At 32.0% G+C, this 25,673-nt stretch overlaps 2 protein-coding genes across 30 annotated transcripts in view; one reads left to right on the forward strand and one right to left on the reverse strand.

The window, feature by feature from the left end:
* LOC143249145 (uncharacterized) overlaps window positions 1-19,965 on the reverse strand; it is a 66,630-nt gene extending 46,665 nt beyond the window's left edge. For 4 of the 22 annotated variants that reach the window (XR_013027586.1, XR_013027585.1, XR_013027584.1 and 1 more), the window contains exons 1-4: window positions 19,801-19,909; window positions 18,671-18,702; window positions 16,543-16,685; window positions 2,579-2,714 (exon numbers count right to left, since the gene is read on the reverse strand). Coding sequence is in view for 10 of the 22 variants with exons in the window: in XM_076498535.1 (XP_076354650.1) it covers window positions 2,575-2,714; window positions 16,543-16,685; window positions 18,671-18,702; window positions 19,801-19,890 (405 nt within the window). In the remaining 12 variants the exon portion in view is untranslated. The other 18 variants (XR_013027590.1, XR_013027589.1, XR_013027588.1 and 15 more) reach the window with 17 other exon arrangements.
* The window catches only part of LOC143249142 (E3 ubiquitin-protein ligase RNF19B-like), a 60,778-nt gene continuing 55,040 nt past the window's right edge, over window positions 19,936-25,673 (forward strand). For 6 of the 8 annotated variants that reach the window (XR_013027583.1, XR_013027581.1, XR_013027580.1 and 3 more), the window contains exon 1: window positions 19,936-20,077. The gene's annotated coding sequence lies outside the window, so the exon portion shown is untranslated. Of the gene's footprint in view, window positions 20,078-22,663; window positions 22,788-25,673 lie in introns of all 8 variants that reach the window. The other 2 variants (XM_076498528.1, XM_076498531.1) reach the window with 2 other exon arrangements.

Genomic DNA, 25,673 nt, shown 5'->3' on the forward strand with positions numbered 1-25,673 from the left:
CGGAACGTACTTGTTTAATTTTTTGAGCAGTTTATAAATGGATTTGAGAATTTTAATTTTGAAAGGTGTAATAAGATGGATGTAGACTGTTGCTCTTCAGCTCAAATCCCTTTGCAGGAAAGTGGTATTGTGGGAAATTTTCAATAATATATAACTATTAGAGAAGACTTTTGTGTTATGCACCGAGATCAGTACTTTTTTACTTTTTTTTCCCAATTCAATTATAACCACGTAAATAGATACAGTACAGAAGTTTGATGCGAGTGACTGGGAATAGTCAAACGTGGAATAACGTTTGTACTTTCATCGTGTAAACACAACGGCATGTAGCTGGACACTCTGTGTTGCCAGAAACCAGTCTCATTGATATTAAGTTTGTACACAAATGGTATTCCCTCATGGTGTACTGGTGTCAACACGTTAACCTCACAGTACGGAGAGATAACTTTGTATTTTTTCATACTCTACGAATGTTTAGCTTACGTTTATATCCATAAATTGCGGCCATAAAATAACTGAAAACACTTTTGTGACATATTCTATATTTTATTGCAATATTATATCATACAAGCAAAAACGGTTAAAGATCTTTTATGAAACAACAGTGTTCTCGTTCTTTTCAGTGAAATGTTGTTGCAAAGAATCGGTGTCTTCACATGAAATACATTGAAAGCTGAGTGGCCAAATTCTTACGATACTAACTGGCATTTCAAAATTGATTTTGATAAATTCAAACACATCTGTATATGTTGGTTAAAAAGTTTATCAGGAGTGTAAAATAAAGAAGTACGTAATTTTAGTTTAGCAATTATGATTCTATGGAATATTTTACTTTGATTAATTAACACGTTATGCCATTCTAAAAAATACTACTCTATATTTTTGTTTTAATGATTTTGTAGTTTGCTTTCTGATCATCAGCTTGGTTGAACTTATTCGTTGAAAATGGTTTGAGTTTCCTTTGCTAGAAAGGTGTTGTGGTTTCTAAAAGTAAGGAAATGGGCTTGTGTATTTTTTTATCAGGCTATCAGAGAGAACTGAAATATCGTCCTCAGAACGGGTCTTATAGCGCATTTGGTGAAAGAGACAAAGAATATAGTCTTGGGTTGACGGTTTTTGTAGCTAAATCTTTTGTTCAAGCAAAGTAATTCATCACTATCGATGATTCGGACTTAGATAAAACGTACAATTGGATCGTCAAACAGAGACGAGAGAATGGCTGCTTTCATTCCGTAGGAAAAGTGATACATCAAGCTATAAAGATTTACTTCCTTTCTTCTCACAGCTTATTTTAAGAGATGTCAATTGTGACAATATTTACACAGCTTAAAAAATATTTGTTAACCCATGTGTCCTACAGGTTTAACTATTCTAACCACATGTTCTATTTGTGTAATAATACAAAAACTTATTTTTCATCCTTTAAGCTGCAAACGTCGTGAGTATTTGGGTTTTCAAGAAAATCTAGCTCAAAATATTTTATATTAGCATAATTTCATTAAAGTAGAGTCCCCTGGTGGAGCGGTTGTATTTTTTATGGATCTACTGCGCTACAATCTTAAGTTCGATTTCTCGCGATAAAGCGATGGACACACCAAGTAACCCAAAGAGCTTTGCTCTAAAGCGAGTGTAAACCATACAAACATTAAATTATATAATTCGTGAATTACCTTTAATTCTTTTCTGGTTATGGAATTCACTCAAGCTTTTTTAATAAGTTGCAAGGTCAGAATTTTTAGTGGTTTTAAAAATCACACCATCCACTGCACCAGTTACAATAAAGTAAAACGAAATTTGTGAATGTGCGAAGCGATAAATGTCGTTTATTTCTATACCTTTCTTTTTAACCTCAATATATTATATAAAATATACAACATCTGCTATGATTTAACTGTTTAAGACAAGTAAGTATTCGAATTTACAACGCTCAATTACCACATCTGATTGGCCGATGTAGCTTTTTTTTTAATACGAAAACATACACATCAAGTCGAACTTTTTTTTAAAAGTTCAGTTCGAACATCGTAGTAAACTGTTTTTAATTGAAAATTCTAAACCACACATGTTTACAATTTACCTTTGTATATACTTTATTGATACCTTTCATTAACGTCATGTAGAATAAATTTTTACTTTAAAATTTGATCTGGAAAAATGATAAGTTTTATAATGTAAATAAACACCAGTTTTAAATATTTCATAAAGTGATGTTTTGCTTACGACTTGTATTACTGAAAACGAAGAAACTAATTAAATATGAAATTAAGTTAAAGTTTCAATGTTTTACCTAAAGTAAATATACCTGTATTGTAATTTAAATGTAGCGATTCATATAAAGGACTTTAGAAAAAAAAAATTATTTCTTTATTTTACAAAATGTTAACTAATAACAAAGACGCTTTTTAAATATTTCTACAGGGTGGAGTCAAAGACAGCGATCAGCTTATGTTTTGACTTCTTCATTGGAATATGGATAATCTAAGAACGATCCTATCATCTTGGCTGTATAAGCAATGAATCTTCTTACCTACCTATCTTGCAGCTTTGATGGCTTATGCTGTTTCTCTGGCAAACTTACCACAGAATGAATACTTGGAGCAGCTCAAAGAAAGAGCCGAAATTAGAGGTTGATAAACATAAGATACTTTCGTTTCCGTAAGTCATGTTTCCCTCGTGAACAGTAAGAAGCATGTTCCTTTTTATCTTCCTTACCCCTATAGTATCGTATACAAAAATATGCAAAGGGTAAGTAATTTATAAAAACAACAAAAATTTGGATCTGAAATCACAACCTCGCACGTACTGTAGCTTAAATATATCACAGAATACAACTTTAGCACAACATTTCTCAGATTCAAACGTTAGCATCTTATAATGTTCGCTCATGTGATAATTTTGAAAGACAAATATGAAAGTCTGTTTGGATGTTTTACATTATGAAGTATTTGTGAATTTCACCATGTTCTTCACATCTGATATTATAATTAATTTGCGCTTATCGTTATCAATTAAAATTTACAAATACAAAATATTATGCAAGTAATTGGTTTGGTTGGAATTTTGCGCAAAGCTATACGAGGGCTATCAGTGCTAGCCGTCCCTAATTTACCAGTGTAAGATTAGAGAGAAGGCAACTAGTTACCACCACCCACCGCCAACTCTTGGGCTACTCGTTTACCAACGAATAGTGGGAATGGCCGTCACATTATAATGGCCTTACGGCTAAAAGGGCGAGCATATTTGGTGTGACGGGGATTCGAACCCGCGACCCTCGGCTTACGAATCGAGTGCCTTAACCCCATGGCCATGCCAGGCCATATAAGTAATATTAAACGAAATTTCACTGGTTGTTGACATCTATTTACTTACTCCTAAGGTCACATGAAAATTTGGAAAACCAACAAGAATTCTAAACCTAACTCTATTGACACTGAAATTGCAAGTGATGCTTTGTTAGCCTCAATGACTTCAAAAAGACAGAATACTGTGGGAAACGCTCAACCTATATTTCTTTGGTTAACAATGCAAATTAATTCTCAAGGAGGATTTATGTCAACCGAAGTTTGTGTAGTTTAGGTGAACTTGGAGAAGGAATATTTAAACTCGGATCTATAATAATATCTTGAAAGAGCTGTTGGCTTGAGATTTCAGGAATTATTTTTTTAATTCTTGTTTTCTTTCAATAAATACAAAATAAAACTATATAGCAGCCATAAAATGTCTATTGGATGTATTGGTTCCCTTATTTGATCGACATTGTAGTATTATTCTATTCATCACGGTTTCAGCTATTATAATCAGCACCAGTTTATAGTTTCAACAACAATACACGTAATGCAGCGTTCTTCTTAAGGAGTTGTAATTAAAAAAATTATTATATTTTCGTTTCAAAATACGTTTCCAAATTTTAAAAGAGACTTGACAACCCAATTACATTTGTGTTTGTGCAACTTGCAGGTATAAAAACAGTCCACAATTGAAACGTAACAACAAGTTAAACTTTAAAGAGATAAAAGAATATTAGATGTTAGATCTCTAGTGCTACATAGCCGAGCGCCATTTGGAATTGTCGAAGTTGTTATTTTCAACGGAGATATACATTTGTAACACTATTGTAATGAAAACAATGTTTTAAGTGCAACAGTTACAATGTTGTCTTTTTATATCTCTAAGGGTACAGTTGTTTTACTTCATGCCCTTTCGTTGTATGCTATGTTTGTCGATTCTAGCCCCATTAATATTCAACTTAAACTAGAGAACTGCGATAAGAAAATGAATTTCTTAGTGGACAATGACAACAGATTTGTCTCACAGAAGATGGCGGTAAAGGAGGTTCCCAATGTTCTGAAAGTGACTGCAGAAAGCCATGGATGTGTGCTTAACCAGGCTTGTTTAATAAAAAACTCTTTAGGTCTATTAATATTGAAGAAACTTCACATTATTACTCAGTACATAATTCTTTTACATCAGTTTCTTATATACTGCAAGCTATAAAAAGTATAGCACAAGCATTTCAAATTATTTACCCTATTCTACAAAGTTGCTCTTGAGAGGATCATTCGTTTAATATCAAGATTTGTCATTTGAAGGAACAAATTCCATGACTGAAACACCGTAATCTAAGGTTAATGTACTATTCTAAGTTTTGATTTACAAATCACTCATAATTGTTTGTTTTGGAATTTCGCACAAAGCTACTCGAGGGCTATCTGTGCTAGCCGTCCCTAAAATAGCAGTGTAAGACTAGAGGGAAAGCAGCTAGTCATCGCCACCCACCGCCAACTCTTAGGCTACTCTTTTACCAACGAATAGTGGGATTGACCGTCACATTATACGCCCCCACGGCTGGGAGGGCGAGCATGTTTAGCGCGACGCGGGCGCGAACTCGCGACCCTCGGATTACGAGTCGCACGCCTTACGCGCTTGGCCATGCCAGGCCCACTCATAATTACAATATCCTTTTGCTATACTGTTCACGTGATTTTCAGCCAAACGAATTACCTATATCGAAGTTTCTAAGATCTGTATAAATTATGTTATAGTTTATATTATGAATACTTACACTAAACTACATATGCGCTAAATTCATAAAGAACCACGAATAATTTCATCAATGAAATGATTCACTTTTCTGCTAAATCAACTCCAAGATAAGCATCAAGAAATTTCTACAACTCTCGATGACGAGAAATTCACTTCAAATAAAAATATATCTCAAAACGGCTGGAATGGGTATTAATACTTATTGATAAGCAGAGAACAATCAACTTTCCTAGGTTTATAATGTCGTCCCTAATACACGCGCCCGGCAAACGGTCAGTTGCAAACTCTCTCTTTATTAACCTGAAGATGGCCTCGGAAGGTCGAAATGTTGTTCTCTACTTATCAGTAAAAGTGTTAATACCCACACCAGTCGTTCTGTGATAAAGTTCTACAACACGTTCCAAACAGGAAGAAATTTGACATACGGTAGCAAACGAATAAAACATAAATGTTTAAATTATTAATAGCAGACAGTATTTGAGTTTTATACATCTACAACTTATCATATCATGCTTTCATCGACTATTTATAACCATTAAATAAGTAAATAAAATTAAGTATGTTTCATAATTATACATTTTTTCAACTATATTTATAACCTATCGGTATATAGTTGTCGTACGATAAATGTACCAGCGGATATTAATTATCAAATGGTCTAGATTCTAGAATGTTTGACACATATTTAGGTTTGAATAGTTTCTTAAAGTAAAAAAACTGTATTTACTTCTGTCTTTGTTGGATGCCATTTATCTAAATGAAATAATATTCTTAATTAATTAAAGATTGTATCAAATATCAACACAAAACGTTGTTAAATCTGTTTTATCTTAGTAATGTTATTAAAGCAACATTATTTGATTACATACGTCTAGGTTAAACGGAAATACAACATTCTGAATTCCAATACATTTGACAGCGAAGATTTTACCCTCACTGGTTCGAACTCCACTTCTGATTGCAAAGAAAGTACTCTTCACTTTTGCGTCAGGTAAGTTTAACATGGGAATAGTCCTGAGTACACAAAATTATCCTGATTGTGAAAGATAAGAGTGAGTAATGTGACTTATAAAGAAACACATTTCAAACGTCAAGTTAGTGAAAATGTTTTACGATGTTATATGATAGAAGCTGTCAGAAATCTTGAATATGGTTGGTAATTGCTAATAACATCGTTTAAGGGACGCTTCGAAAATGGTTTTAGCTTTTAATTATCTGTTACAATGTATTTTCAACTAATTAGTCAAATTAGTAATTTGGGTCTCAGTTTTTAACCTCATCTTTATATTAAAAGTTATCTAAAATAATACCATGTATGTTAATTAACAACTTATTGAATTGAAACATGTTCATGCAATGCAAATTGTGAAACAAAGTATTTACATTTTTATTTAAGTTTCTGTTTTCCAGTGAAATTAACTTTATTCTATTTGAAATTTTATGTTGCACTGAAATGCGTTTGATTTCTTTCTTTGCCACAATTTTTTTTTTATTTTTACAGACAACCACAATCTTAGAACTCCCAGGATGTCTGTTGTTTATATTAGTATGGTCTCTGGTTATGTTCCAGAAAAGCCTTCTTTACAAAAGGTAAATTACTGGAATAGGGGTTGAATGCATCAATTATTTTGAATAAATCAATTGGAAGATCTTATGTTTTAACATTGAAGTTTGTATTTACTAAGAACAAAATCATTATTAAAATATGTTCATGATACTTGAAAACTTTCTAAGGTTTCAAATTGTAACAAATTTGCTTGCATCTTTATGGGATTATCTACTTTGAATTTTTAAGGAAACATTTTTAATTAAAGCAGTGGTAAATATAAAGGGGCTTAGGTGTTTAAACTTAGTACAACTGGTACCCTGTATGCCATTTATTAGTCATTACTATTGAGAGTGAAAACATAAGAAAATAGCATACACTTTTAAAATCAAAAATAATAAAACATTAATAATTAACACATATATAATTGTATCAATCACAATTACTTAAACTGATTTAAATGCTATTACCTGGAACCTAATAGTTTTAAATAGAAATATACGTAAAAAGACTACTAGAAACAATACATAGACAATTAATAGCCTTAAAACAGACTGAAAAAAAAAGAAAAAAAGCATCAAAATAACTACATATACATAAACCAGAGAACATTTTACTGAGAAATGTTTTACATGTAATTAGCATTAACTTCCAATCAAAGCAAGCTATATACTTATAGCAAAACTACAAATCAACCTGGAAATCAGTATAGCTAATTAAGAATACTTTTCTTATGTTTCAACTTATAAAGATTGCAATGTACCATTTCATCAAGTGGGTGTCCTTGCTTTTACCAATATTTTTGGCCATAATCCCACATCTCTTTAGATTTAACCAGCTAAGGGGATTTAGGTTAGTATTAAATACATGTCTATTATGCTAATAATGCACAACAATTTCTATAATAAAAGTATGATATTAGAAAGTAATGACCTTATATATATATTAAATTGTATAATCAATATTATTAAAGAAAGTAAGAATAAACAAATAGTACACCTTATTTAGAGAATACAGAAACACGCTATTTGTCTGAACCATTGCTGTAGTGCTAAATTTATTTAATTTCTCAATATATCTATGTTCTCCCTAATACATCTTATGATCAATGAAAACTTATTAAACCATTAATACTGTCTAAATTAAAGGAGTGTTATCTGTGACAAATTTATGACAATGCATTACTATTTAAACTGCTTAAATCAGTAACACTTATTCTCCTATAGCACAACCAAAATTTAATGGTTATGAAAGTGCAAACTAATAGTTACAAAAATAAAATAACACTTGAACTGTCCATTAACATTGTTAAATACAACACAAAAAAACAACATGCTACAATCACTTTAACTAATTTCTGATCCAAAACTGAGAATAAACAAGACATTTTTAGGTTCAAAAATACATAATTTATTCATGATTGTGGCAAAATCATGACCATCAATAAATTATGTATTTCTGAAAAACACAATTGTTGTGTTTTCTTCTCCAGTCATGTAATTATAGAGTTACACAAAGAACTGAAGGTTTTAAGTATCAATTAAGTAATCTGATGCTTAACACAGAGATGGATATAGGTAATAGTAAACAATGTTAAGTCACTTGTAAAAACTGAAAAGGAAACATGATAAGCCCCTAGAAAGTTCAATAAAAATAATAACATTCAATAATTGTTGAAAGTGTATAAGAAAGTAATTATCAAAACTAATATAGCAAATGTTGTAATGATATACTACATACAGGACTGTTATATAGCTAATATTAACTGTATATAATGAGCATAAACTAATGGGACGTAAAATCAATGATGGCCAGTATACTAAAATGATTCACAATTATCCTAAATACTATCTCAACAAATTTCGGTGTAGGTGTCAAACTTTTCAAAAGGTTGTGATATTCTGTGAAACCTCAAAACTTATAATCTGTTGGAAAAGTGTTATAATTCCCACAGCAAAGTGTGTTCAAATTGTGTAATGGGAAATTTTGTTTGTGAAAAATGAGAGTGAGTTTAGAAGCTCTCGCCACAAAGTTTTGTCATGATTAACAATTTTTATTGTACCTAATAAACTGGGAGTAATAAACATTATAACATTGCTTGTTTCAAATATTTGGACTTGGAAATGGAAGATTTACTACTTGAAAGTTTAAAAGAGTCCATTTTATTGGAATCTTTGGATATAAATGTTTGATTAATGACACAGATATCTAAATTCAAATATTGTGCTCAACATTTAGTGATAAAGCTTTTTCATAGATTGAGCTCCAGTGAATAAATTTGTTTGGCTGTGTCTAAAAAGCCTTGATAAACACTGACAAAAAGAACATAAATTAAATAAATAAATAAGTATAATTTATAGCACATATTTAAAAAAATTCTCTCAATGACAGAGCTTTAACATGGGCACCTACTACCAATGTCAACTCATTCCAACTTTGGTTCACCTCAAGTCCAACATTCAGTATCTTCATTATTTGAGTGATGAGTAGGTTGACCATTAGCTTCACTGTTTTGGCCAGCATCTCCTCATGACAGTCTTCAATCATGCTGATGGTTCATAAAATAATGGTAAATGATTTGGAAACACTCAGTAACAAGTTCCTGGCAACTTCAGGAATAGGGTAGCCAGAAGCATCCAGGATTTGAACCTTCATTTAAACAAGAAAAAAAGTAGTAGTAGTCTGCATTCCAATGTTAGGTTGAGCAAATACCAGTAAGGTTTGGACAGGAAGCTCTTGGGTACTTGGAGTGCATGTTCTACTGGAGATATGGTGCTTGAGTATACTCAGAGTTTATAGACATGCCACTTGACCATTACTTTATGCTGTCATGGTTCACCGTCATAACTTTGCATTATTAGACAACTTTAACATACTCCAGCCTCATTCATCTTTATACCATCTAGTTATTACCCAAACAATGCCCAGTACCAATAGGAAAGAATGAATGTCAACACCACAACTCGTTCCTATGTACTCAAGTTAAGCAACAATAACTATTTACTTTGATCCTTCACTTTTGCAAACACTTCATTGCCTTTTCATAGGGACTTCCTTCAACTCACAAGTCATGTACTAGTTTTTGTTACAAATTACAAAGTTTCACCATTGAGGTGTTACTTTTCATCTCTCTCTGTTAAACTTGCAGTCTGAATTTTCCCCCTTTAATAATGAAATGTTTAAAAAAACATTTAGGTTATGCTCGTTAAAAATATTACTATCAGAACCAAATAAAACATTTGATACATCACATACATGTATATTTATTTTGATATCTTAGTAACTTTATGTGAATTTAATTTATTAATGATAATTTCACTTAATCATGAGCATTTCAGCACAATCCAGTTGAAATATCTTTTGCACTACTGTTTATGTGAAAGAACTAATAAAACTGTTATTAGAGCCAAGGGGTGAAACCCAAGTAGAATTGTTTTCTTCTTTCTCTCAATCACAGTTTGATTTTCTTTGTTACTTTTACCTCTTCTATGAAAAATCACTATCCGCCATATATTTCAACATCAAAATTAAAACAGTCTTATCAGTATCAATGCAACTGACAAGAAAATTGAATTTTCTAATAAAACTTTAGGTCAATTATTACAGTTAACCTCATATTCATTAATTCTTAATGTCAAGATCAAGTCCTTTGTTTCTATACCTATGCTGTTTATTGTGGTGATATCTGTATAATTGATTCATTCATGTTTTAAAACACTCATGAATGATACTGTAGTATTCATACTCATGCATGTGACCAAACTATTTATGCCCTTATTCATATGCATATCTTGCTATATAATATTATAAACTATGTTTTCAATGTTTTAATTGGGATGTTTATCAAGGGAGATACTAATCATAATGATGTAATATCTAGAAAATTCAGCATAAAATAATGATTGAGAGGCTTTGTGAAGTTCCTATAATATAATAAATATATCAAAATCTCTGAAGCACTGAATTAACTGAAAAGTTAAATGGTTTCAGTGAATGATTTCTGTGTGTTAGTAGTAAGAGTTAGCATATTTATCCAGTAATTCAATTAATAGCTTTGAAATTCTAATAAGTAAGTTTATTAGTTAGTTAGGCTTACCATTGATGTGAAATTTTCTGTTGAAGTATTGTGTTTGAATTTAAGTAAATATAGCCTGTAGAAACATTGAAAAAAAAAATTCATTATCACTAAAAGGGATTGTCTAAGTACTATTTTTTCAAATAGTCCAAAACCAGTGAAATGATATATTATGTTACAATTACACTCATAAAATACTCTAGTAGTTTACAACAGATTGCCATTAGTTATTGCATAAATCACTGAAGTAATGCTTGGGTTATTTTCTGAAGCTACCCTCAGTAGGGTGTCTAGGAGCCATCAAACTCTACTTGTTTATGTTTAAAGCTTCAAAAAGAATAATCACAGGCAGAATTCCAAAATATTTAAGACTATTTAGTAAACATTAAAATCTGTGTTTTTACTGTTGCACCTCAGTATAAACTAAGAGGAAAAACAACTCTCTCACAGCTTGTGAATCTGGTGTATTCCCCAGATAACTAGTTGAAAAATCTTGTGATTAAAGGGTGGAATACTTTAGAGGTTTTTCACTATTCACCTATATTATGGGAGTAATCTTTTCAAAATATCAGATGACACTTCACTTCAAAATTATTCACTCAGGAGCTCAGAAAAAATGGTCACTACATCCTTTTAGTTAGTGACTTTTTAATTAAACAAACTTTCTAGATTTTGCAGTAAATCAGGTGGTAAATATAAAAATGTAGAGCTTACACTGTTCTGTGAAATACCACCTGATACTCACAAAGAAAGAGTTGCAAAGCACTTTCAAGTGAATTTTTGGGATGTTAGTTACCATCTTTAAGTTTTACAAATTGTTAATAGACTAAGCATTATGTCTATCCTCTCCAGCTGTCTTAGCTTCTGTTATCTGAGTAGTAACCATATGGCATAGTGCATACAAAGTATTTCTTGTTACCATTCTGGAGTTCACAATGTAATGTTTACAACAAATTTTCAGTCACGTTTATCCTGGCTGTTAATGATAAATTAATAATTCTACAATCATACATCATATTTCAGTACCACATGACAGCTCAGAAAGCAAAGGTCACAAAAACCTTTTTCAGTTCAGCAAACTATCCTAACTACCAATAATCAAGTAACTGTCATCTGACATTCAGTGGAAATCTTTAGTGAGACTCTACTCAATAGCTTTGAAAGCAAGGCTGGCTAAGCCCTTTCAGTCTTAAGTTCATGATCAACAAACCATCCTAACTGGATTATCAAGTTTAAATTACGTAATATATTACAAAAAACATACAGTGTCAATGACTTGATGGAACATAAATCAAAGAATGCCAGTTCCTTTCAATTATTGGTTGTTTGATCTAATGACTGTTTTAGCTTATGATGAAGTGATAACCCTACAATGTAGTGCTCATGGAAAGATCACTGGAAGTACAAAGGGATTTATATCGAAGTTTTATCAATTATTCTAAAGCCTTTGACAAAGTGAGACATGGTGACCTATTCGACATGTTGTCAGACCTGAACATCGATGCTAAAGATCTAAGAATCCTTAGAAACCTTTACTGGCAGCAAATGGCAGCTATCAAAATTGAAAATTAATTGAGTGAATATAGACCAATTGAAAGAGGGGTGAGGCAGGGATGTGTATTTTCACCAGATCTTTTTTTAACTTATACAGCAAAATAATCCTACGAAACATCAATGAACATCAGGGAGTCAAAGTAGGCGGATGCAATATCAACAACTTGCGCTACGCTGATGACACAGTCCTCATTGCGGACTCCGAACGAAATCTACAGACTCTCCTCACAACAACAGTAGACGAGAGTGAAGAAAAAGGCTTGCAGTTAAACGCAAAGAAAACAGAGTGCATGGTTATCTCAAAACAATCAATTACACCCACATGTAGCATAACCAGCAAGGACGTGAGAATAAAACAAGTCGAAAGCTTCAAATATCTTGGATATACTATAACATCAAATGCAAAGAGTGACACAGAAATAAAGAAAAGAATTGCAATGTCCAAGGATACTTTCAATAAAATGAAGTCCATATTCACAAACAGGAACATAACAAATGTCACTAAAATTAACACCTTGAAATCATATGTATGGTTTGTTCTCTTATATGGCTGTGAGAGCTGGACACTGACAAAGATACAGAGAAGAGATTAGAAGCTGCTGAAATGTGGTTCCTTAGAAGGATGCTAAAAATATCATGGACTGAAAGAAAAACAAATGTGGAAGTCATGGAATTGGCAGGATACAAAAGGTCCCTCATGAAAACTATACGAAAGAGACAAATGGAATTTCTAGGACACATCTGTAGGAAGAATGGGAAAGAGAAACAGATGCTATGTGGAAAAATAGAAGGGAGGAAAAGCAGAGGGTGTCAAAGAACTGAATATATCGACAGCCTCAATAACTATGTCACCAAGAACTCAATGAGCAACATCGAGTTGATAAGGGGGATTGACAACAGAGAAGTCTGGCATGCCATAGTCGTCGATGTCTGCTGCAGATATGACACATGAAGAAGAAGAAGTGCATAATTGTATCTTACAATATCACTCAGTGGCTCAGGAAGTAGCAGTTACAACAACCTTTTAGTCAACAATATTTCAACTACCTAACCATCATAGTTTATGATGATTGACTAGCAGTCACAAAATGTAATAAATACATTGTGCTGGATAATACTATCCAACAGTTAAGGAAACAAGGATTACCACTTCTTTTCAATCATCAAGTAATTGACCCCATGATTACCCTGGATTTTGGTTGAGTGGTAACCCTACAACATAGTGCATACACTAAATGGCTGGCTCACTTGAAAATAAAATGAAATAAAGGTCATATGACCCTTTCAGTCACCAATCTTCTCACAACTTGACCAATTTAGATGAATAAACAAGTGGAAGTCACATAAATGTATTGTATACAATGTATATAGATCACTTGATATCTTGGAAAGCAGTAACTGCCACTTCCTTTCAAACACTGGGTGTCCAACTCCAGAATTGCTCTAACTTTGAAGTCAATTAGTTCGACAAATATATTGATTAGGAGGTAGACTTTGGTCTTTGTCTGATGATCAGAGCTGTTTTTTTTTTCATGATCAACAAACTGTGATCACTGCTAATTTTCATGACAGAAAACAATGTACCTTTGTACTTGCTTCATCTGGCTTGTCATGAATCATCAAATAAGTGTCTTCAGCTCTTTCTCTCTTAGGTGAGAGAGCATAATTTAAGATGACATCCTTGCCTAGATGCTCAGTGGTGTCCAGACTAAGATGTTCAAGCTCAGAATGAGGCATTTGGTTGCCTGTTCCTGAGTCCACCTATTCCAGCCAACTACTTACCTATACGAAAAAATGGATAGCCAGGTCTTCATCTGTCACACCTTTGAACACTGAGGGTTAATGTGCTTTGCTTCACTAATAGAAACATTCTTGTGGTGCTGGCTAAAGCTTCTGTCTCATGGGTTATTGGCCAGTTACTGGTTGAAATGTTGCCAAGGCCATAGGCATACTCAGGAAACAACTGTGTAATGAGTAATCAATCCCTAATGCCCTGGAATTTACTCATGACAACTCTTTATGCAGTCCTGCTCAACCTCAAGTATCATTGCAAGTCACTGGGTGCTTCTCAGTTCACAGATTCACTATTCCATGATTTATAGTGTTTTATCCATGAGTGCTTACTGTCTCACCTGCCAAGGAAACAGTTATAACTAGCAAAGGTCATTCCATCAGTGGCATCATTCAGCTGGTCATCTGTGGTCTAGACAAGAAAAATTTAGTGCACTGCCTGGTAACAACCTATGAATCTTACAGAAACTAGCCTGCCCAAGTGATCTCACACTTATCAGGCACCAATCAAAATTAATGACCTTCAGTCATTCTCCCCTTCTTTTCACTGAGACCAGTTCTCAGGAGGCGAGATTTAATCTATCAATCTGGGTCCTTCAGACATCAAAAGATCTTCCTGAGTCTATAGTTATATGCTGATTGATATCATGGACCTTCCCAACATAGACAAAAGTCCTGTGTCCATGAGATACCTTCTCCTAGGTTCAACATTTCTCTCATACAACTGTCTCTTTTGGTCATGGTAAAAACATTATTTTAAACTCCTGTCAACACAAGAGCTCAAACAAAGGCCTGTACTCACATTAAACAAAAACAGGAACTTTTCAATAAATCCTATGGTCACATTATCCACATTTTACATTCCTATCTACTTGTGGTATTCTCAGATCAACTGATTTTTTTGCAAATACCAGATAAATTCAATAAATAATGGGATAATTGAACAGGAAACCTGTGGAATAGTTTGAATTTGAAAACACAATTAAGTTTTACACTATGTTAGAAACAGACAGATTGGATACTTTTGTTATTAAGTGAAACAATCTTTATTTATTGCACACTAAAAAAAAGTGCATGCACTTGCAAGGACATTTAGTCATCTCTAATGGAACTACGAATAGAAATTCACCTTTTTCTTCTCTCAAAATGAACCTCTGCAAAATGAGTTAGGATGTTAACCAAGTAGAACTGAGAAAGGGTCAAAGTTTTAGTCTTGCAAGAAACCTCATGTTCTTTCTCTTACAACAGCATCATTGTGTGATTAGTTCTTTTCTCATTACATTTGCTGGCTCGAATATACATACTTCATCTATTTGGCCAGTGATAGAACACATCTGGATTTTCTCAGACAAAATAGGTGTTATTCACTTTGAGAACAACAATAGCAATAGCTTTTATGTCAAAACTGTATAGAAACAAACTAAATGAAAAAATTTAGAAGTTACTAGATAACAAATGATGATGGATAAACATATATCTATATTGTCCTTCCCATTATTTTAGTATCTAAAAAATTAAATAGTTGAGATAGGTACTGCAATTAACAATACCTTTCAGAACAGACCCCTAAAGAACTGTAATGTTAAAGTTATCAGGTAAATTTGCTTTCATCACATGAAACTAAAAATTTTGTTGACGTAGTGAGAAATTGTTTCAATATTCAACATTAGAAAGACCTTATATTATAAATAAGAGTGCTGCTACTTTTGTTTCTTTTTCTTATTATAATTATTATAGAAGACATAGTTAAAAATTTAGTTTCACAATAGCATTAAGATTATCTTTGATATTTAAACTAATTGTCGAGTTAATAAGTTTCATGCATAGATTTTATGAAAGGTAATTTTCCAAAATTGCAAGATGTTTTGAGAAAAAAGATTGTGCAAATAATCTGAAAGAAAACGATGATAATGAAGCTTGAATTGTTTTGTTAGTTTGATCACACTAACTGAAAAACTCAATTTGAGATCAGGAAGGCTATTATGGTTTTGTACAAGAATCTGGCAAGACCTCATTTGGTATAGTGTGTCAATTTGGGTTTCTTTAATATAGGAAGGATGTCAGCATGTTGAAAAAAGTGCAGGAATAGGCTAATAAAATGATGTTTAAAGTCTTTTTAAGCTATGGAAAGAGGCTTAGAAATTTGCATTTCATTTCTCTAATACAGGACCCAAGATGGCCAGGTGGTTAAGACACTCAACTCATAATCTGAGAGTTGCAGGTTTGAATCCTTGTCACACCAAACATGTTTGCCTTTTCAGCCATGGGGGCATTATAATGTGATGGTCAATTCCAGTATTCATTGGTAAAAGAGTAGCCCAAGAGTTGGCAGTGGGTGGTGATAACTAGCTGCCTTTCTTATACTACTAAATTAAGAATGGCTAGCACAGATAGCCCTCAAGTAGCTTTGTGTGAAATTCAAAACAAATCAATTCTCTAAAGCACAGAATTAGAGATAGATGTAATTCAGATGTAAGTAAATAAAATAACAAAACTCAATTCACTTTTAAAATAAAGGCTATCACACACTCACTTGAAATTTTTACATGAGATGAATGCTGGTTCTTGAGCCACATATCAATCTCATCACAGCAATCACATATTCCATCATAACCTCTATTAGATACAATAAAAATAGGTTCTTCACGATGCTGAGGTTTGAAAGTGCAATAAAACCTAAGGAAATTAAACAGTATTAATGTCTTTGTAGAATGAAAAATAGACTGAATGTGTACAGCTATTGAATAAAGCAGAAAATAAAAGAAACAGTACTTCTAATTACCATAAAGCAATGAATATCTAGAAATGTTAGTAGAAAAAGAAAATTTACTTAGTAAAATTACTTCTGTAGTATAAAATTGTTGAACAGATATTACAAAAATGTTAAAAATAAGAGGACCTTTAAAGTGGAAATATTAAAATACCCAATCTAACAACCCTTTCCATATTGATTAAAAAATCTTAAAATATTGGAAACAAGACACTTGAGTAGCAATTCTAAAAATTCTGGAATTAAGACCTTTATTGCAGAGTGAAACAGTTACAAATGTTATAAATCAAAACCTGTCACTGAAGAGTGGAAGATCTTACATCATTATATTGATGTACTATTAACATTAAACTGCTTCTTAAAAGAGAAATATTCACAACCATTAGAAGTATTACTTATGAATACTTTGTACTTAAATGTAAAAAACAATTGTTTATCCAATTTGCCTACTTTATAATATTGTTATTTATCAGTCTTCATAATCAATGTATTTATTTTTTGTAGAAAGGTTTCTAAATAGAAGTCATACTCCTTTCACTTCACAACAAATTCCTTCATTATTTTTGTAAATAATTTGGAAATCATATAAGATATATTGCAAAGAACAGCCCTGCAACATTATAATCATTTTGAATTTTTAACTCACAAAGATTTTAAGAAACAGAAAATACTTCAAAGCTAGAAACCTAAATGTTTTGTAAAGACGAGAACTAGGGATCATAAAAATGAAGAATAGAAAAATCAAGCACATCTTTAGTTGAAACAGTTTTACTCCTTCAATATGGAGGTAAAACTGAAAAAATAAAATTCCAATCTAGAGTTATAGAAACTGCAACATTTGAGAAGTTTATAAAAAAAAGTTGATGAGTATTTAGGGAGTCATAGCCAAGCTTGTTTATTAATTTTTGTGTTTGTTGAGGGAGGTTAGAAGTCAGGATATATTTGATGTTCTACAGTACTAAATAAATTTTTGAATTTTAACAACTGCATAAAAGTTACACAAAACTACCATAAAACAGCTCTAATCAAGTTACATTTTTATCCTTAAAATTGCAATTAATTATTTAGAATTAGCTATGGCTTAATGACTTAGATTATGCAGTTTACTTTGTTCATCATAAAATCAGTCTTTTCTAAACTTTTCACAATAAATAATAAAAATCATAGAACTACTGAGCTTATGATATCACTATACAATTAAATATCTTGAAAATAAATGTACAGATATATTATAAATCTATTCAATTTACTACCAAAACTTTTTTTTTTTGCAAAGATTTGTATCTAGCTCTTGAAATTAAATGGATTTTTTTAAACAAAAGTTGATTTGTTACTAACCTGCCATTCATACAAGCTGAAGTGCTTGGTTCATCTGAACCATCCAAACAATCATAAAAAATTATCATTAATCTGGTTAGGAGGAAATCTGGGTCTTGTCCTTGATACACTCAAACATTCCTTGTTGATTTGGTAAATTCAGCTTTTGCTTGCTTTTACACCCAGAACAAATGGAATTTTCATTTTATTTACATTTTGAGCTTGATTCAGATCTTTACTATATTTCTTTTTAAACTCCACAGAGTAAGGAGATAACTAGGAGACTTGGATTTGTAAAGTTGGTTTATGGTATTTCTTCTGTCCAATTGTAAAGCCACTATCAATTACATCAATAACAGCATCAGCTTTTTGGTATGATTTAGTGCTTCCAGTATTTTGAAATTTTAAAACTTGATGTCTTCGTCTTGACAATTCAATACTTAGCCAAACGTAGTATACTAGAAACATTAATCCAATGACAATGATTAATCCACAAAACCTCTTTCGTCGAAATAGGTGATGAATTAAATATGGTAGTGCCATTAGACAAGCATAACTTATACAAATATCTCACCTTTTTGCTTGTCTTCTCTCTGATTTCAGAATCTAGGAGAAATACTAGATGAAAATTTTGAAAGCATAATAGAAATTTAGAAAAAAAAATTATTTAACTGCAGTCTCATAATATTCTTAACCACAATGTATGAGGCAATTTTAAATTCTATGCTGTTTTTAATATCTAACAAATGACTAAACTTATCCTAGAGAGAAAATATTTTGTGATCCAATCAATAGATTGTGCTTATGACACTAAAGTTTAAAAAAAAAAGAACAAAAGAGTATATATTATTTACTATGTGCCTACTTGGAACATAATTTGGGCTCTCTCAAACACTAAAATTCTAAGGTTATGCTAAAAAAAATTCATCCATGACTTTCACATTGCCTACAGTGCAAGCAATATTTTAATAAAAATTGCATTTCTGGAATTGCATAAAATTCACTCACTAACCCCAATGCCTGAAACAAAGTCATACATATAGTTATCTATGTTCTTCATTGGTATTTCTAATAAAAGAAATACTATTATACAAGCTTAATAGTATTTATCAGCTACAGTTTGGTGCTAAGCAAGCACTATAACTTTAGTAAAAACATTAAAACTGTAATTTGTGTAGTAAAATAACTTTATTTTTAATCAGAAATTCACTGGTTCTAAAATGTTCTTCCACAAAACTTAGGATGTAAAAAACGCCTCAACTAGTTGATCATGCTAAGTACTAATAATATCAGACAAGTTTTACATAGTACTAAATAAAATCAATTTCAGCTGATGAAGCAGTAAAATATAAGTCAATAAGAATTTTAATTTATATAAATTACATAATATATGTCACATTTGAAACTGAACATTTAAATCACCTACTATAAATGGAAAAGTATTTTACTAAAACTTTAAATGCTTATGTTTAAAAATATTGTTACAGTAAATTGAGTAATACAAGTTATATAGTTGCACTACTATTAAAGTAAGTGGTACTAATTAATAGTATAATTTAAAAACTGCTACTGTGTCAAATCTATTTTTAAATTATGTTGAAATATCTTGAAGTAAACTGTTGTCGTAAAGAATATACACGTATTTCCACAAACTAAAAATGAGAAGAAACAGCATAAGTTATCTTACAAGACTTAATTACTGACCTTGTATTGTTGTAAATACAAACTAAAAAAAAAAATTAAATGACTTACCGCACACACAACATTCGTCGTATCCTTTGTTTGTAGCGCCATCTTTAAAGTACAATAATGTTTAACGTCACGTCCTGTTAGCGAGAATGTAGCGTGATACCGTTAATAATAATCTTTGAATATGTGTTAGGTTGGTGCAATGTTTTAATTATTTGGAGGGGATTGATACTCTGATTGCTTAAGACGCAAATGTTGAACATTTATTTATAAGAAATTAGGCTTACAGAAGGTGAGTTTAACTTTTTTTTTCCTTTTCGGCCCTTTTAATTTAATCGTACCTGCGTAGCCTATATTACAGTTAGTTTGGTTTATCAGTATAATTATTCTTATCTTGCCCAAGTTAATAGTAACAGTATTACTACAACGTACCAAACTACTAGAAATTACCATTGTCATTGTACCATACTACCGTACTTATTATGTTCTGAAGTAATGGTAGGAACATTATTGCGTACTCTTCTGGAGAATTCGACAGCCGTCAGTTTCAATAACAACAAAATTATCATGAGAAAACACAAAATCACGATCTCATCAAGATCATTCCCTTTGCCCTCACTTGAATCACCAAAACGTACGGCTTAGTTATTTACAATGTATGTATATTTGTATAAACTAAATTGCAAGGCATCATAAAAATTCTTGGGAGGTCACTGTGGTCATGCCCACCACTACTGCATTTACTGCTTGAGGATGATTTTGTACAATTTGGAGAGAGACAATGTTTTCCAAAAACAAGCAGTTCTAACATATAGTAACATATAACTCTAGGTCATTTCAGGACTTATGTCTAATCACAAGTATACAAGAAATTGAATAATGTTTATTCATTATTTCAGTTTTAAATTAAGCATTATTGTGTGCCTGTGTGAATAATACCAGAAAATGCACTGTTAAAATAAATAATTTTTTGCAATTCATTAAATTAATGATATGTTATTTGTTATGCATACAAAATCAGTTATTTTGGAACTCATTAAGTGGGTCAGGTGTTTAAATCCATGATTAAAACTGCAAAGCTTAGTAATAAAATGCTGCAGTCATTTTTCTAAGAGGTTTTTGGTGCATGTTCTTCCAAGCAATATATGCCACCTGGTTCATTCCTCTACCCTGGAGCTAACTAGTCACAATACATTGTAGATAGCATCTACTTTAACCAAAACCTTAAATGATTTTTACTAATGAATTTGAGCATGAGAATGGACCCAGATATGCAAGCCTCTCACTCAGTAGGTGAGAATTTGTAGCTTTGAAAATGACAAAATAACAGTGATTATCAGTGTGTTATCAAAGACCATATGGTTTATCCTTATCACCCAGTTATTAAGCTTTTCACATATATAAATTTGGCCAACAAAATCTTAAAGGTATTAAAACTTGGCATACACCACATCATGTGGCAAATCATTCCACAAGCTAATAACTGTAACAGGGAAAAAGATATTGCCTAATAATGAGTGGGCCTAGTTTTTTAATAGGTTATGCTTGTATATATTAATATTCAGGACTTCATTTCTATTCTTATCATTAATATTTTGCCATTTCAATAAACCTTTCATAAGAAGTTCATTCAACATCCTAATTTTAAGTGAATAGGGTTACATATAGTTTTCCACACTCTAGAAAAAACACATACAGATTTTTCAGTCACTTTTTTAATTGTTTGAATCTTTCAAAATATTTTCTTAGTCTCTTTATTTTTTTATTTAAATAAATCAGTATGTATTTTATAGTTTGGGGACCAGCATTAAGCACTAACATTAAGATTTTATGAGAGTTTTATGAAACGTGGTTATAACCTCTGAACCCAGATCTCCTAATCTTGGAATTTCTGTCAACAAATCTTAGAATCCCCTTTGTTCCTTTGATTAGTTACAAATATTCTAAAGACCTAAGGCTTTTATCTGTCACTGTACTAAAATCTGGTTTCTCCCACGTAAAGAGTAAGGTCTTGCTTAAGTACATCATTCTGTGTGTTGAAAGTTGTTTTCTACACATAAGCCTGTTTGACAAAATTCTTCTCATTAAGGAATTTGTCTCAAAGAACAGATAATATTATCAGTAAATATAAAACTCTTATTGTATTTAAGAGCCAGCTGTAATGAGTTCTAATGTTTTTAAATTCATCAGTATCTAGTTTTGTCCAATATGATTCTAACAAATATTTTCAAAAATGGTAATTCAATGTAACTGAATATCAATCATTGTGAAATATGTTGAATGTAGAGGATAAAGGCAATTATCATATCAGCTATTCTTTAATGTTAACATTAGTAATCTTGATATCAGTATTGTGTAAACAGTGTTATTCCCACAAAACTACATGAGTATTTTGCCAACCTTAAAATGAACTATGACATGAGTAAGAGTTCTCTACCAGGATTAGATGTGGGTGAGTAGTGGTGTTTGCTAATCATTTAATAAATGGCCTTTTTAATCCACTTATACAACATTCCTGACATGTTATGCATTTCATGTACAAGGTTGATCATATTTGACTCTCAAAAATTATGAAGATATGTCTGTATGTCCAACATCATCAATTGACATACCATTTTTGGTATGAAAATGATTAATTTTTACACATTTCTACCAAGTTTCATCAAACTGATAATTTTTGAGTGAATTATAGTGCAACAGTAGTGTGAAAAATTGGTTCCTATATTAAGAGATGAAGATTTTTTTTATTTTCATTACCTAACTGTGACCTTGACCTTCCAGATACTAATTATTTCTCAGTTTGGTTATAGTTTGCACTGTTTATGTCAAAAAATTGAGACGGTGGACTAACAGTAAGAAAAAAATCTTTGCCTTTTAGAATTTCAGTGGTCTGGTGTGAGCCTAAAAACCATGAAGATGACTGCAATTTTTGCTTATGTAACGTGCAAGGCTACAACGCTCGAAATGAAAAGGAAGTTTCCTATCCAAAATTTCAATCTGATGTAAGACCTGATGTACCTGTACCTACTCCACCAAAGACATGTTACAGTTAACTTGATACAGTTTCCTGTATTTATTTCTCCTTTTGATCTGTGAGCAGCATCAGTTAGATCTGTTGAGTGTTGATTTCACACACTGTACCACCACATCTATTTTTTCCATTATCCAGATCATTCCTACCTTTCCAAGACCTTGGTGGCTTGCAAAGATAACTCCTCCTTTTCCCTCACATTCCTTCCCTTTATTTCTTTTCTCTACTCTCTTCCTAATCTGAACAGATTTCTGTGCCTTTTGTATGTACTTCATTGTTTTCTTGCCGGTACAGCTTCCTTCAGGGTTTCCCTTCTTGTCTATTGATACTGTAGCAACCCTCTTCCTCTTGGGATCTTTCTCTCTTAACTCTTTACCGATTGGGTTTGTCATTTAATACAATTTACTTATTCCTATTTGTCCTCTTCCCAATATGCTTCATTCCATGTTATCTCGCATCAATCCCAACATCTTGCTTCTGATCATCAGTAAAATTTTGAAGGTGATTTTGCAGTTGAGAATGTGGATCATCTCTTGATTGTTCATCTCCCATTACTCTAGTTACATTGTAGTTTCTGCTTCCTCAGGGTATTGCCTACCACCTGCAGCTATAATTCAGACTTCGATACAGCTAAGATGCTAGATTAGTCTTTATTAATGCTTTCTTTTCTTTCAGAGGCCTTTGCTTGGATTTTGTCTCTTGGATTCTGCTCTGTGGTGAGTGGTGCCTGACTAGGTATTCTTTACACAAGCAAAATAATCTGCACTGTACATAAGGTTTATGTACTCTTTCCATGGCTTCACCTGCTCAGTTTTGAGATGGAGTTTTTCACAAGCTCACTGGATGGTCATTAACCTCATGATATTTGCTTCATAAGTAGGCCCATACCACCCATGAATGATGTATGAAACAGAAGGGGATAGCTGCTCATCCCTGCCTAGATTGAATAAATTGGTATGATCTACTTTTCAAAATAGGGTTTTATTATCATCCATTGCACTGTTTAAAACATTGCCATTCCTCCAGACTCTCCAGTATATATTCAGTATAAGAAAATCATAATTTCCAATCTAGTTCATAGCAGATTCCACTTCCTCTGATATCAGCTTCCCTGATTGCATGGTAAGTGCTTGTTCTTGATGGTTGAAAAATTTGTTGGGACTTCAGTGTTTATTAGTTCCAGAAAATGAATTTTTCATACTTCTACAGTGTCAGCAGTAGTACTTCAATTATGTTGAACTCTATCTAAGACAATAAAGATGGACTTGAATCTATTTAGTAAATCTTCATAGTTTTTTGTTGATGTTTTTTTGAGACCCATATACATTACCAGTTTTTAAATGTTATTGTCTGTTCTATCGTGATTTTCTTCACATAGCATCTTTAATGCAATGGGCAAAAACTAGTGTTAAAACTTGGCCTGTATGTTGGGAGATATGAACTTAATACTTGCAGCTATAATATAAAAGCTTCTATCAGTTTGACCGTGTATCTTTGTCCATCTCCTGAGATGGATCAAGCTCTTCTGAGGAGTGCCTCAGATGGTTGTCGAAGTTGGTATGATTTGAGGGGTTCTTTCTCATATGTATGTTATCTGGAATAATCTTTGACACAGTTAATCTTAGGATTTGGGGTACCACACTAGAACCCCTTTATCTGATATGAAAGTGGTATTTTATTATTTCTGTTCTTATCCTGTGCATACATGTTTGAAAAGCTTTTCCTATTCCAGCAGTCATGGAGAAGTCACAGTGAAAGTAAGAAACTGGCCAGTTAAAATATGTAATACAAATGTAAAAAAGTTTTTTGTTTCTTATTTGTGTTTTGCTTATCTTTGTGTGCTTTAAATTCTTCCTACATTGTGAATGCTACTGGTATGAAATTTTAATGTTTTTGTTGTTGTTTTTCCAATGTTTAGGGTATACATACTGCATAACTTGAACTGAATGAAGTAATGCAGTCAGGTTAGACAGATGTCAGTTTAATGAAATAGCATTAGACTGCCTCAAAGCTGTGCAAGGAGAACATGAAGTAATTTTGAGTTGTTTACAGCTAAAAGAATAATTAGATGCTTCTTAAAAGCAAAAAACTATTTATTTTGTATTTAATAATGCTTGATCACTATTCTGATACCACAAACTAACTTCTTGTCCTCCTTCTGGCTACTCTTTTCCCTAGATAAAAAATATCCTGGTAATTATGCTGCATGTACATAATAAAAAATTGTCCTTTCTGTAAGTTTTGCCAGTTTATAACTGTTCTGTCTCATTATATTGTTATAGTACATTAATACACTAGTGGAATTCAGGAAACCCTTAGGCCTTGATGATTATATATGACTAGATAGATGTATACAGAACACCAACCTTGGCCGACATACAACTTTAAGTAGTCGGTTTTTATTATGGTGACTGTTGTATTCAGTTATATTTCATACAGATTATATGTATGTGTGTATATATATATATATAATAAAAGAATGAGTGAAGTAACGGGTGCAGAAACGTTTTTTAGATTGCAAGTTATGAAGAAAACTCAAATGTGCACAAGTATGCCATGAACTTATTACTGCATTTGACATTTACATGCACATTACTTATCATTTTTGAAACACTGAAAGTATGTTTAGTGTATATTTTTAGTTGTATTTTCGTATCATATTAGTTTTCCTGTAACTGTTGTATAAAATAATCCCTAGTAGTATCAATTTTTGTGGTGGCAGGAATCGTTTTAAATTAAACATCTTTACCAGATAGAAAATTTAAATTTCCATTGTAAGATTTATATAAATGATAGCAGAGGATATTCATTACGTATGATAACGGTTAATTAACTGCCGGTGCAGTATAACTCGGAT

Source organism: Tachypleus tridentatus, chromosome 4 (genome assembly GCF_004210375.1).
Source record: "Tachypleus tridentatus isolate NWPU-2018 chromosome 4, ASM421037v1, whole genome shotgun sequence".
Classification (NCBI taxonomy): domain Eukaryota; kingdom Metazoa; phylum Arthropoda; class Merostomata; order Xiphosura; family Limulidae; genus Tachypleus; species Tachypleus tridentatus.